At 38.3% G+C, this 15,258-nt stretch overlaps 1 protein-coding gene across 16 annotated transcripts in view; it reads right to left on the minus strand.

Moving 5' to 3' along the window:
- TCF4 (transcription factor 4) overlaps positions 1 to 15,258 on the minus strand; it is a 348,186-nt gene that overhangs the window by 139,118 nt on the left and 193,810 nt on the right. For all 16 annotated transcript variants that reach the window (XM_090037826.1, XM_090037830.1, XM_090037835.1 and 13 more), the window contains 2 exons: positions 2,119 to 2,248; positions 1,598 to 1,647 (listed from right to left, as the gene is read on the minus strand). In XM_090037826.1, coding sequence (XP_089893952.1) covers positions 1,598 to 1,647; positions 2,119 to 2,248 — 180 coding nt within the window. The remainder of the gene's footprint in view (positions 1 to 1,597; positions 1,648 to 2,118; positions 2,249 to 15,258) is intronic.

Genomic DNA, 15,258 nt, shown 5'->3' on the forward strand with positions numbered 1-15,258 from the left:
TAAAGCCAGAAAGTTAAGTAAACTCAAAATGCATGTATAGTATCTACCTTTTAATTTAAAAAAAAACTGCCTAGTATTAAGCTTTTAGCACCTTTAATTTCACAATTGTTATATTCCAACATATATAAAATGATAACATTCATATCTGGGATGTCGTGTAATATCATCAGGAGCCCGATATTTGGTGTATTGAAATGATGATATTCATGCATGTCTCTAGTGCTGAGGTTACAGTTTTATTATTCCTGAATCAGTGAGGGTCCCTTTGTCATATTCACAAGATGAAATGAAGCCCATTTAAAGTATATCAGTTTAATCTCCAATTGCAGTAAATGATTTAGTAAGTGATTTACAGTAAAAACAAAAGAAAAAAATCTTAAATTAATATGCCAATTTATTCACATATTTTGCAAGACCAATTAACACTTAACTCTTACTAATACCCATATTTGTAGATCAAGTAAATATGGTTGTCAGATCAATTTTTTCGTGTCTGGTTTACTATTTGTTTATAGTCATTGATTTGAAAATTCATCTGATACATTTCTAGCCCAGAAGTAACACAGATCCCATGCGCCATGTATCAAAGTAAGAGGAAAGTCTGAGTAAAATACCCTTTTCAGCTGTGCTAATACTTACAAGATATACTTACTGTAATATCTTTTCATTTCTTTTTAAGGCTGCTATAAATTGATAATACCCTACTCTTAGATAACTATTCTTAAAAGATAGAATGTATGTTCTTTTCAATTTTTCAGAAAAAAAAGAATTTGTTACTTATTAGAGAACGAAAAATACAAATACTAAAAATATCTGGCTCACAAAACAAAGGATTTCAGACACCTGAACAGAAATATCAGCTTCTGATTGCATGAGATATAGATTCGAAGGTAAACATTGAAAAAGATGCATCTGTTTGTCTGGGATAGTGCCCACATTTCTTTTCACAAAGAATTAATCAAGGATATTCTTTGCAAGAATATATCATATTGTGGGGGGGGGAGAGGAAACGTTGGCAATTATCAGCTATATCTTTATTAAATAACCCATAATGCTTTTGGTAACAGCTGGATTCCGTTGGTTGACACCTGGTATTACACATGCAGACAGCAAATGATGCAGTTACCTTTACAGCCCTAATTCAGATACTTCACTAGAAAATAAAGATATGCTCCCTGAATTCTGGGCTGAGACCCATGTAAATTTCTCATAAATCCTCTCCACAAATCTCTTTTAACATGCAAATCCATAAATCATCATCACACTGACAAAGAAGTTAACCAACACGTGAAACTAATGCTCATTCTATCCAGACCCACGTACAGGTAAAACTATCTGAACTTTAGGCATCTTTCCAGCCCGTTCTTTAGAATCTGCCCTGCTGAAATCAACATGACCAATCCACGTTTGTCTTCCTTGTGCAATTAATCACTTCAAAGATTGGACAAGTGACAGGATTTTTAGACTCTTCTTACCTTGTCTAAGGTCTTTACTGATAAATGCTCTTTGCACTGAGAATCAGCTTCGCTTCTGCCCCCCCCCCCATCAAATAAACATAAGGACGCACACAAAAGCGATGTTATCAAGCAGTACTTACTGATGATGGTAAACCTGGAGGAACTTTTCTAACTTTCTTTGTTTGTACTTCTGGAAATAAAAGATAAAATACTATCAGTATAAGAGACAGACTTTTCACACAATTTTGCCAAACAACAAGCTCTCGGCTCTCTTCTCAGTGCTTTAGTAATGGACACCATTACTCTTTATTCAAGTCAGTCAGCCTAGTATAAAGTTTCTGGAAAACCGCAAATGTTTGGTTTATGGGGTGTTAGATTATTTGTTCCTTCTTTACATGGTTTTGTCTAAAATAAAAGATTTTTTTCTTTCTTTTGTTTTGTTTTGTTTTGTTTTGTTTTAAAAAGGATTCCTGCACAGGCAACAAAGGGAGTAAACACAGGGAATCAGCGAATATTTTAAAAAAAACCCATGATACTGCTAACTGGAAGTATGAGAGGATTCTGTAAATTACTCTTTTTACTTTAAATTCTTCTTAAATAGAGTGAAAATATAATTATTTTTCCAAATTGGGGAAAAAATATACAAAGCAAAGAGACTCACCCATAGAGGTACTGTGAAGAGGCCTCCTTCGGGGGTTATTGCTAGAATATTGGTAGTACTGAGAGCCAGGTTTGGTTGGTGAGAGAGCTCCTGGGTTACCAATATCCATGTCACCTCCAAGGAGACTTTGCTGAAAAAATATTAAAAATGTATATATTAAATTAACTTTTCCCATCATTTGTTACTTTTTATTCCTTAAAATAAATACAATAAAGAAACCCGCAGGAGGCAAACATTTTATAGGAGACAATACAACATGTTTGCAGTTGAGTGTCTGTTCCTTTCCTTAAAACAATTTTAGAGTAGCTCACTTAACAATCAAATCATTTATATTTAAAATAGACATCATTCTTTTTTATTCCAATTAAATAACTGTTCAACGCAAACTTTTGGAGGTACATTAAGGAAATATATTTGAATGCTGTTCACTTTCTTCACAGCAAAAAAATGAGCCGCTGTCTCTATTTTTAGCAATACAAAACTAAAAAAAAATAACTTTATTCTGTTGCTAATCTTACGGTTCAATGTGTATTAAAATATCTTCATTGTCTATCCCAACATTGGAAATTTTGTCATGCCCGTGAATCAAATATATCAATTTGATGCAATATAAAAATATACACACCAGGTACACAGTATGTGATTAAGACATGAAAATACAATTATACATTGCTAAAAAAAATGGTTAATTTGCCAGGTTATTGAAAAAGACACAAAAACAAAAACAATTAAATCTATTGTATAGTAGCAGCAGCAGCCGCCGCAGAGGACTTTCAGTATATCCAGTTTATGTCTGTATTATTAACTAACGAGATGCACACTAGCAAATTCAAAATTTACTTAGTCACAGAAGGACGATGGTTTCTACGAAACAGTAGGAAACAGTATCTGACCATAAGAAAAGAGAAATTATAAATCTTTAACAGACTATGACAGAAGAACAGTTTTCTCATAGTAATGTTCTATTTGCTATAAACTACATTGAAACTTACCCATAATATATAAATCCCCTGATTATACTCTGCATTGAACACATTGTTCTTTTAATTATTCTGATATGCAATAAAACAGGTGTAGATACTACCATTTATATTAAGAACAAATTTACCATTTAATAAAGAAATTTTAAAATTAAGTACCAAAAATCTAACTTTATCGTTACTTGTAATCAACTTTTACTGACTGAACTAATTACTGTACTTGATAAAGTACAGAATGTGTTTTCCCTAATCTAAATTCTAATCACCATGTCACTCACAACAGACTTAGTAATGCTTCACTAACACACTATTCACATGCAAAATACTCTAAATAGGCCAATTATGACTCTGCCCCTGTTCCCTGGTTAACCCGCTGAGAACTGAAAAATTTCACAAGGCAGTCACCAACTAAAACAAAGGCTCCTTGTTTTAAATTAAGACAGTCTTTTTGATTCCTAAATAGTTCAACAAAGTGGCATGTCTTCTACTGAAAGCAGTTGGTCAAATATGACCCATGAGCTGGAAAATCAGAAATTAAAACATCCTTATTTCTTTACGATACTACTAAAAACATTTAAGGATAACTTTTGATTCTATAAAACTATATTCCTTTTCTATTCCAGATGAGCAACACTTATTTCCTAATGGGTGATCAAATGTATTCCTTGATTGACTCTAGTTTAAATCTTTTACTTGATGTGAAGTTTAGCATTTGGATTCATAGAAATTCCAAAAGATGTAAATATAGATAAAAATGTGGAAATGTTAGTCACTGCTTCTTTCTAATATCTTTACTTTTAGCAAATATTTAATATACACCTGCAGTGGTTGTGTTCTCTTCAATAAACACCTGCATTTGCAAAAATAGTCGCAAGTATTTTGCACAATGGCAAAGAAACACATGGAAAAATCTTTGAAAAAAGTTATTAATTCATTCTGCATATACCAGCAAAACAATCAATTTTACCGAACATCTAAGGCAGTCATACTGGCATGAAAAACTGCTAGCCACAAAAATCTTATTCAGTCATATATTTTTATCACGCATACATTTTAACATAAAGGCAGACCTGCTAAATCTGTGCCAGGATTATCCATGTGTCTTGTGGTCTGAAAGATTAACTCGCAGCCACCAGCCTCAGAACTTTGTACATCCATCCTACTTGATTTAATTAGTACTTTGTTTTAAGAATGCATATAAAGTTTGTAAACTATTTTACATTAACCGAGAATCACCATAGACACAAAAATACGATATGGTGTTTTAATTTCTCATTCATTTTTTTCTCTATAAAAAGAGACCTTGAAAAACTGTGAGATCTCCAGGAAAAAAAAAAAAAATCAAACAAACCAAAAACCAACTAACCAAATAAAAACCGTAAACACTTTTACAAGTATATATAATATATATGAGCATCAGTCTAAAAGGAAATCTATCATTTTTATTTATTTATTTAGCTATTGGCTACTTTTCTTGCCACTAGTTGAGTTCTTATCATGCCAGTGAATTCTTTTTACCAAAACCCTTAACTGCCATAAGTCTGAAATAACAAATACTATGGATATACATAGGTGGATGATAGTATATGGCAGTTTGGACACACAGGGTGTGACTGCATGTGACGCTATGTCACCGTAGCAACGCACTATGGCTATGTGGTGTTGGTGGGCAAAATCTGTGATGCCGCAGCTGTGTCGCCGTAGCGACGCACTCCCTCAGTATAGCGCATCGCTAGGGCAATCTAGCAACTAAAAATAACCATGCACCATGTGGACGGCGCAGCCTGGGCTGTTACCGTGCCATCATTTAGTGCTTCCAAGAGCAAGTATGGAAAAGACCTTTGCTTTGAAAGAGGTAGTACTAAAAGACGGGGCTGTAACAACGGTGCCATAGGGGCAGATGTAGACGCCCCCACAGAAACATCTTTGGGCATTATTATATCATGTCAGCTGAATTCTGGATTCTTCGTTCAAGGAACAGACATATATACTGTTAGTAGATGGATGTGCCTAACCGCTGTATTTACTGTATGGCCATGATTACTACTAAATATTTTTACCATCAATAAGTGCTATGCAAAGCAGTAGGGGATAGTTTCTCATCTATGAGAAGGATACGTTTCTGCTAAAAAAAAGAATAAAAAAAAGCAATACTGTCTCTTATAAACTAAGTTCTGTGATGATGAAATGTTATTGAAACTTTTAAAAAACTTTTGTCTTCATTGGGACAGTTTTTCCCAATGGAGTGTTTAAAGAGGTCCCCTTAAATACACAGATGCATATGTTTTTGTCACCTTAGAAGAATGACTAAAATAAAAAATATATACGTACTTATTCTGAGATGCTTATAAAAATGGACATTTATTATTTTTTGGCCTACATGTGACATTGTGAATAGCTTCCAACAAAGAGAAAGAGAAAACATTTACAAACCATGAGGCCACAGATTATCTAGCATTTGGGGCTTGCATATTGTTCAAATGTGATCTTGAGAAATGAACAAATTATTAGTTCATTTCACCATTAAGAAATGATAGGTTTGAAAGATAGATGTTACATTTGTCAAAGTCCTCTCCTGTCTTTAAACAAGTGTTTAATGTTTGCATGTTTTTCTATATTTGTATAAACTAATGTTCTGAGGTTATCTTTGAATCTAACCAGTGTACTACTCAGGAAACAAAAGAAACATGTTGCATATCTCTGAGCTAACCTGTATAAATCTTAGACATATTTTTGCAATTTAGAATAATCTTTCCAAATTCTCCCACTGCCGCAGGACTATACAGTTTATAGTGTACATTGTGTTATCAAAAACAAAGCATGTAATATACTGAATTTGCCAGCTGGAATTCAAAGTTTGGGTTTAAAAAAATCACAGAAGAAAAGCAAGCTCAACACAGCAAGACTCATTGCCAGATCCAGACGCTCTGTACGATTCTTTGTCATTTTTTCCCCAGTTAAACAGAATCTGGTCTGTGTTTCTAATAATTTGTAAAATAATTCACCAGTTCCTGAGTCCTGTCTACACAACCAGAAAATGAAACCATAAGTTAAAGCAGAATTTTAAAAAAGAGTGGTGGGGGTCGTATTTATTAGAGCAAATTAAAATCTGAATGGTATTTAAAAAACTGTACCGCTTCATTCATATGAAACTTTGGTTTTCAAACTAAAATTACGTTGAAACTGAATAATTGCTTCATTTTAGTCATTTTTAAACCCAATAGGTGGGAAATAATTTTTTTAACTATTATATTTACCATTACTTACAAATGAGTGAGATTAGAATAGGATAAGTGTTGCCTTGTATTTATATATAGTTGATTTTGATGAAAAGATAAATGACCTTCAATACTATAGTCTGAAAAAAGATACCCCAAATTACCTCGAAATCCTCAAAACAGGTTAGGAGGAAATATCAGGAAAATGGATCTTTTCTGGATGCTCTGAGTAGTCTCTTTTTCATTATTCCCCTTACATTGACATTAGCTATCAAACGTGACATCATGGAGAAAACCACTCTTAGTTAAAACCAGACTAAGCTTTTTTTGCGAGCAACTGCCAACTGACTGGGAGTAGAATTCATGTCACAGGATTTTTTTGCTCATGCAGCTGCAATCCTATTCTATGATCACAAGCCTATGAGTTATATAGTAACTGGCCTATATTCCCTTTTCACGGAGTGCAGGAATAAATGCCAGAAGGAACTGCTTGGAAGGGAAAGGTGATGGTTCAGTATAATTCTTCCTTGTCATATAAGTAGACATAAAGCCCTCCAAACCACTTATGTTAAGGGGCTGATACACAGTGTAGAATAATATGCAGTTGTCTGACCATTTATGGAGGAAATAGGATCAGGAACTCAACACATTTTTGCTCTTTAGGCAAAATAGCATAACACGTAGATCAAATGCATCTTACAATTCTCTGGGGGCATACAGCAAGATGGGGTATGCCCAGACAGCAAGTAAGTGGCTAGTCCTGCAGCAGAGCAGCCTTTGTGAACCATGGTATTGCAACAGAGGAAGGGTAGAGAAGTGGCAGGAGTTCAGTGTTTTGCTGCAGTGCAACCCTGAGCTCCCTAAAGCCTTTTTTAGCAATTCCTGTGGATCTCCAGGTAACAAAATAGTATGTGAACTCCTCCAAGCAGCTGCCAGCTTGCCACTCTTAAGATGATAGGGAGGGAGAGCGGTGTTGTGTTCTCAATCCACATATCATACAGCTAGGGAAACATACAACCTTTTTTTGTGGAAAATTGATTTTTTACAGATAAACAAGCCTGCTTAATTATTCTAAGTAAGAGTGGGTGTAGGTACACAGACCACTACTATATGTTCATCACATCTTTTGCAAGATACATATCAACCTGAAACAATGACAGGTATCATTTTTCTGTAAGCATCAGGAAAAGGATAGGATTTCATCCAATTCATAGTGAGAAAAAATGCTTGGGTGTTTTTCATCATTTTGAAATGTTCAGGTTTTAATGACTGTATTTTGTAAAAGCCTTCGTAATTATAAAAATGACCATTCCATGTTTTTTAACCACACTTGCACTTTTATCCTGTTCTTACCTTTCACTGTTGGTTCTGTACACTTTAAAGTGGCCCATGCTATTGCACCAGAACCAGGCCATAAACAGACATTCAGTTTCTCTGGGGACAGTCACTGCTCTCCCTGGAGAAATCTGAGTATACAGATGTTCAGGATTTTTCTCCCAGAGTAAAAATGGTCACTCCAGGAGCAAAATAACCAAGAAACAACCAGGGTTAAATCATAACAACGTGACTTTCTCCTGGAAGAGCAAATATCTGTATATGTTTTTTTTCTGGGAAGCCACAGCACAGGCCACCAGCATCCCAGCATCCTTTGCTTCTGTCCCTTCCTCCGCTCCCTTCCCACTGGGAGATGGTGTGTTGCTCACTGGACACTGCTGCTCCAGCCAAGCAGAGAGAAGAAAATGTCCCCTGCACAATACCACATAATGCTATAGGGAGACAAGGCTTTCCTGTGTACTGCTGCCATCTATCAGCAACCAGACTTAGGAAGCCAGCAGAGCCCACTGAGATGTGTGCAGAGAGGCCCTCTGGCTGCATAGCATCGGCATTGCGAGCTCTCTTCTCTTCAAGGACTCAGTATTCACAGGTCTGTTTAGGTAACTCTGGGTAAGTTTTTATACCAGACATGTAAGAATTTTCCCAAACCATTTAAATTTGTGTATGCAACCCCATATTCCAAGCCAATGAGGATGGGGAGGACAATACCATGGACCTACCTCTTTTCCAACTAATTTGGTGCTAGAAACAGTGACTTCTGACTCCTTTGTGGCTATATGCTACCCCACACAATGCTGTGCAGATGCACAGTAAGGCTGTGTGAAGCTTTGGGTGCTGATTCGATTTGGAGGAGATTTGCCCTGATTCAGTGACTGAATCATCAAATCTGAATCAAATCAGGGGACCAATTAAAAGGTCTGAATTGATTAAAAGCTCTCTGAATCAATCCCCCAGCCTCTTTGGCACCCCCCCAACCGCTGCCCACTCCCCCAGCTCTCCCGCCCCCACATGGCTGCCCAGCCTACCCCAGCTCCCGGACATTTAGAAAAAAAACCCCACTCACTAGGTGCTGCTGGGTGGGGAAGGTGATCCCTGACGCCCTCCACTGCCCCATGCCACGTGGAGGGCTCTGTCACTAGTCCCTTGACCCCTGCCCAGTCCTCCATCCCCCACCATTCCTGCCTCACCCAGCCCAGCTGTGGCCCTTGGGTGCTCTGGACAACATGAAGCAAAATTTTAAATTTTATCACAAGTACTATGCTTTGAAGATAGAGATGCTGATGCTCTCATAAGATAAGCCTGATTATCCTCAAACTCAGTGTTCTTCTCCTCAAGTTCAACAGTGCAGGTTTCATCCAAGGCTGTATTTAAATTGAATAACCTGATTTTTCTACACTTTTCAGTGTAGAGAAATACACGGTCCTTCTAGCATAATACTTTTTGATAATGTATATTTTTTACTTCAGAAGGATTGTTGTATTTTCTCACATACTGCATGCCCCCAAATAAGTCAGGTACCTTGTTTTTGAAAGAAAGAAAGTAGACAAAAAAGATTTTTCCAGTGCCATGGCCCACTGCGTGGCATAGAATAAATCCTCCTGGAAACACAGGATGTATCCCCATGAGCAGGAATGTTCCTTTCCCCAGGAACAAACAGCAGTGGCACAATATGTGCCACGACGTCTTGCCTGTGGGAAACACCCATGCATATATACTCTGGTGCGCAACATGTTACCCCAGATGAGGTATGGGAGGCTGGCTCTAGCAGCTTTACCTGGGGTCTTGAGTGCCTCCGGGGGCTGCAGCAATGGCAGTCTGACAACATGTAGCCTGGCTGGCAGCCAGACCATGGCTTCGGCTGGCCAGGCTTGTTTCTGACAGTGCACACTGCTGCCATGTGCACCCCCACTTTTTTAAGGCGCAGGCTTTTTTAACACCAGGATCTTCTGCTGTCAACCTCCCCACCCCCCTGCACCCCATGCTGCCAATTAACAGTGCAGGAAACACATGCATGAAGGGTATGTGAGATGTGCAGTGCTGCAGATGAGTGTGCAGTGATGCATACTGCACATCCACGCTTGTCTCAACGCACCCACAGTCTCCATGAAGTGTGGCATCTCGCAAGACTGTCTGAGTGGCTGGTGTGGCACCAAGTAACAAGGCTGGCTAGGCCACATACGTTTGCAAGGGGAGTAGGAAGACTGTTACTTCTTTACTCTAAATAATTCTTTACATAAGTTCCTGTAAATAGTATAATGCCATTTCCACACCACAAGCCTCATCAAGATACTACAGACTGCATGCAGCAGTTCACTTTGTCTGATTCACCTCTGTTATTCCTTCAGGCAGATACTATACCAGTTAACACTGGACTCCCCTTCTGCTTAATGAACCAGAAAGAAGTGGCAGCCGTTCTGGCAGACAGAAGCAAGCAAACTTCGTGCTTAATACTCCTTCCTGCTTCTATTTTAGTGAAGAAAAAAAATCAGATTCTCTGCTTAAGATACACACCAATTTTTTACGGATGATTCTGAAAGGAAGAGCTTGTGTGATAAAGATTTCACCTTCTCTCTGTACAACCACTTACCTCTTCCTTCATCGAGTCAGATAACTTTTTGCATTGTTAAATCACTACAGGTTAACTACATCTTTACATTATTAATCCACTGCCTTCCCATGTATTGTGTCTCTAGTTCTCATAATATTATTGTTAGCCACATAACATCCCATGTTCTTCTGAAGTTCTGAGTCCTGGAATCACAAAAATCTTAGATGTCTTGGTAGTGGCAAATAGCTGGAAGATGTGACCTAGCATAGCCCAAAGATTAAATACAGAGAAGGAAGAAGACCAAATCCCCTAAAATCTAATACTTAAATACTTTTTTGGTATTTAAGCTAATCTTGTGAATTCCTGAAGCACAATTCATGACTTTTGAATATTCCACATTGAAAATGCTGCATTTACTAAAGTCAGAGTAAGATCAGCTGCCTACTGAAATCAACCATAAGGTTTAGAAGAAAAAAAGGAGAGATTTTATCAGGCATTATATCATCAGGTTCCTGGTGCGGTTTACTACTTTTGTTTGATTCTACTAAATCAACCTTAAATCAACTTTAAATATTTATAGATGTGTACACTTTTATACCAGCATATGATGACTGCTGATTCTAGATATCTCCTTTCTTTCCAATCATTAGTAATCCTACTCACTAGCCTTTCCCCCTAGATTCCAAATAATTCTACAACTTGTTACATACAAACTAATACGTGGTTGTGACAGGAACCTGGAAATTCTTTCAGCTCTCAACTTTTCAGAACAAAGTTTTAATTTACACACTGATATTTGAGCCCAATGATTCTAATATATATAAGACAAAAAAAAATTAAGTGTATACAACACTCCTGTAGACTTAACTAAAAGTTCTGAAAAGAGAAAGGACACGGAAAAGGCTGGAGGGACACAAAAGCTAAACTCTCCCCTCCTTGAAAACAGTACTGGATCCTAGTCCACAAAACAGGTTTACACCACTATTGTTGTTCAGGGTTTAGTTCAGCCATAAAGGCTACTCTAAATTACTCCTGAGTGATGTTGTCACCAATGGGTACTCCAATTTACAGGGATTGCCAGAGATTGCTTTGCTTTTGGCATGTCCCATTTCCCCTCAAGAAATAGGACTTGCCTCTCACCTGAGAAGCCAAAGGACACAGTTCAAATCGCTTTGTTTTCTAGAGAAGAAGTAATTTGAGCTAATTCTCCAGTCACCTTGTGGCATCATAGAGATATAAAGTGGCTGTATGAAACTAAGGCCATGCACAAACATGAATTTCCTCCTCAAAGGGTTGCTCTCTCCCATGAGAATCCACAAGTATACATGTTCAGGATTTTTTTCCAGAGCAAAAATGGCCACCCCAGGAGAAAAATAACCCAGGAACAACCAGGGTTAAATCACCCCCAGGAGAGTTTCTTCTGAGAAAGCAAACAACTGCACACATTCTCTCCTGAGAGAAGCCAAAGCACAATTCTCTGGCATCTCACAATGCTTTGCTTTTCCCCCTGCCCAGAAGATAGCGCATCTCTCACCGGACTCTGCTGCTCCAACAGAGCAGGGGGATAGAGGGATTCAGGCAATCTGGGTCAGCCAATCAGACCTGCTTTTCCCACTGCTGCCATTGTCACCAGGCAGACTGAAGAAGTCTACAGAGTATGCTGAGATGTGCTAACAAGGACCCCCTGCAATTCAGCAAGAGCATTGCAAATACCCTGCTCTTCAGGCACTTAGTATTTGAATGTTTGTTCAGGCATCTCTGAGTAATTTTTTCTACCAGGAGAACAAACCTGGAAGAATTCTTACAGAGGATCTGGACATGTGTGTGCTGCCTTGTGAATAGGGGTATAAAGTCCTTTGGAAAGGCTACGATTCTTCCAGAATGATTTCCCTTCAAATCAAGAGAATCAATCAAACTTTGATAGTGCTGCCTTTATGTATAGGTATAGTAAAACCACACCAGCTAAATAGATATAGTCAGGAAAATGATGCAAGCTTATAACAAAGTCACATTTTTATACAAATGTATGAACCCACCCTGGATTTATGTAAATATTATCTGAGAAGTAATAATAAAATCCTTTTCCAAAGCAAGATAGACCATTCTGGCCAACTACTACTGTCATTCTCTACCTCAGTAAACCCACTGAAGTCAGTGGAGACTATAGGTGTAATGAGGGCAGAATCTGGTCCATGGTCAACAGCTGGGTCTAATGCGGTTTGTTGTTCAGCTGCATATAATTAAGAACTCTCTGCAGGGCTTCTTACTAAATAACTCAGAGATGCTGGAAGAGAGAATTGCCACATCATCAGATAGTTTAGTTGCCTACAACTTCTCCCTTGCTTAAAAAACCCCCCAAACATTCATCTTGCTTCTACTCAACACTAAATAAAATATTAAGAAAACAGTGGCCCATTTCTGTGTCCCTGCAAAATGTATGCAATCAGCAATAAATTGCAGGGAAATATGTCTGCTTACAGATACTTCCTCCTCTTTCCCTGCCTCTTCCTCAGTACATTGCTGCAAAACATACAAACGTTCAGATAAAATTAAGTGTTTCTGTATTTTAAAAAATTCACTATGTCTAAGTATTGGCATATGATGTGAAGGTTACCATGGAAACTACCACTTAATGTAAAGTGGAGTAATGTCAAATAAAACTCATGCATGTTGGTATGTAAATTAGAACTGCCCGATAGCTACAAAAAGAATTATGCATCCTCCTGTCTTACTATTTTTCATCATATTGTAATGGCTACATTACTGTGTAACGTTGGAGTTTGAAACACTCCTGTACCTCCCATTTTCTAAACATTCTCAAATCCTATATCATCTGGTAGTTATCAGTAATGTGGTCACTTGTTGGGGAGATTAGAAGGGGAGAATGAGGACTAATGAACTGAGGAAATTCATGCTGTGCAATAAAAAGCATTTGTGTCTTCCCTCCACCCCTGAGTGAAATATATAAGGATTGTTGGCAATACTTCCTTACTTGGTCTATCCTCCTTTCCCATTTTAAACAGCCTTTCAGTTTATAATTCAATGAGTATGTTCAATATTAAAATATTTCTCATTGGTGAATTATTACATAACTTAAAATAGAAAAAGTTTTAAAAGACCTCTTAACCTAACAAGATAATTAACATCATTCTTTTCTGTGTAAGCATTGACTATAAAAAGCTTACTATAAGACTACTGGGTCAAGTTATTTCAGATAGAGTAAAATATCGTGACACACTTCAATCTTAAAAAGGTGTTTAGTGGATGAATTCCCATTTTTAATGATAGATTTGTTTTTCTCCTTTGAAAACAGAATACAGAAATGGCTTAAAGAAGTTCAAGTATATGAGAAACAGCATTTTTCTGAAATTGTTTTAGGGAAAAGGGAAAAGTTACAGCTAAAAGCCTAAGAAAACTCCTTGCTTAAAAACATGTGATATACTTTTAACTGCCCAGGTAGATGTTTCTGTTAACGCATTGCCAGAAGCATAGCAGCGTAGCCAGGTGCCTGGGGCAGACGGTCAGTAGCAACTTCCAGTTGCCGCTGGTACAATCACAATTGTGAGTGCATGGCAGCCAGCAGCAGCTAGGATTGTTGCCACAATCCTTCCACCTGGCCCACAGCCCTCCCCCTACCCGCGAAGTCACCTCCTGGAGCAGTTGCCCCATTCTGATTATCCCACTGCTCACTGCTGTTTAAGCAAATGTGTATAAAATGTTATCCATAGATTATGAATCAGGTAAATCTCTTCCTACAACCCATCCTGTCAGATTCGCAAGCATGTAATAAATGTGAACACATCTGTCTATGGTGGGGGTTAAAGGAGAGGGCACAAAAGTACATGGTTGACAGCCCAGAAGTCACAAGTTTGAGACCACAGCAGAAGCATGGCCCTGTCAGCTTCCAATGAATCCGTGAATCCTACTAAATACCTAGTCACACAAGGACATGAAAACAGAAAATAATTTGTCTATTGTAATTTTTTAAAAACTAAACAACTATCTTTTAAAATTCATATATATATATATATGGAATATATGCAAATGGAATATATATATAGAGAGAGAGAGAGAGCGAAAGCATGCACATATATATCTGTATACAGTAAAAGCTATGATATAGCGAGTTTTCCACCCACTGAACTGTCGAGCAGTTAAGCCCACAAGCCTCTGATCCGATTCAGAGAGATTCGACAATTCTGCCACAGACACAGCTTTATATGCTTTTTCTACATACCTCAAGGTACCAGGTGTGGCCCGATAAAACTGCAGTGATGGGGCAGATGGAGTGTCTCACAGGAGCATGGGGGGCCCCCAGCGTGCTCTGCGGCAAACTGGAAGTGGAAATGCTTCCGGTCCACTTCTAGGTCTGCTAGTGAGCATGCTGGGGACCCCCCTCCCTATCTCCCACTCAGTGACTGGTGCTTCCTGGGTCTGGGGAGGGCACCTGGGGTCCCCCTGCCGCTGATCGTTGACCCAGGGGAGGCACAGGGGGGTCTGCCACCAAGCATGCGGGGGGGGCCCTAGGCACTCCTGTGGGACATTTCATCCACCCACCATCTCAGTATTCATGAGCCACACCTGGTACCTTGAGGTATGTAGAAAAAACACATAAAGCTGTGTAAGTGGCCAAATCACTGATTCTCCAAATCAGAACCGAATGTTCAGATTCGGCCAAATCAAATTGGGACAGGGATCTGAATGAGCGAATCAAATCACTGTCCCCTGAATCAAGCTGAATCCAAATCCGAATCAAATATGGCCCACTTCGCACACCCCCTAATAATACACACACACACACACACACACACACGTAAGTGTGTGCTTTCTCTCTCTCTATATATATATAGCATTTGGAAAGGGGAAACAATAAAGTGGAATCTGAATCACATTTATGATAAAAAGCTTCCCCTTTCACCTGCAAAGTTAGAGCAACATTATTGTTACCATATTTTTTGACCTTTCAGAGCCTGTATATCCCTTCCATATACAAAGGAACTGCTGGGTTCTCTCCACCAGCATCTGAATGGACAGTACTCAGTGATGGCCTCTTTCCTGA

Source organism: Crocodylus siamensis, chromosome 3 (assembly GCF_052110815.1).
Source record: "Crocodylus siamensis isolate JL-2025a chromosome 3, ASM5211081v1, whole genome shotgun sequence".
In the NCBI taxonomy this organism is placed as follows: Eukaryota; Metazoa; Chordata; order Crocodylia; family Crocodylidae; genus Crocodylus; species Crocodylus siamensis.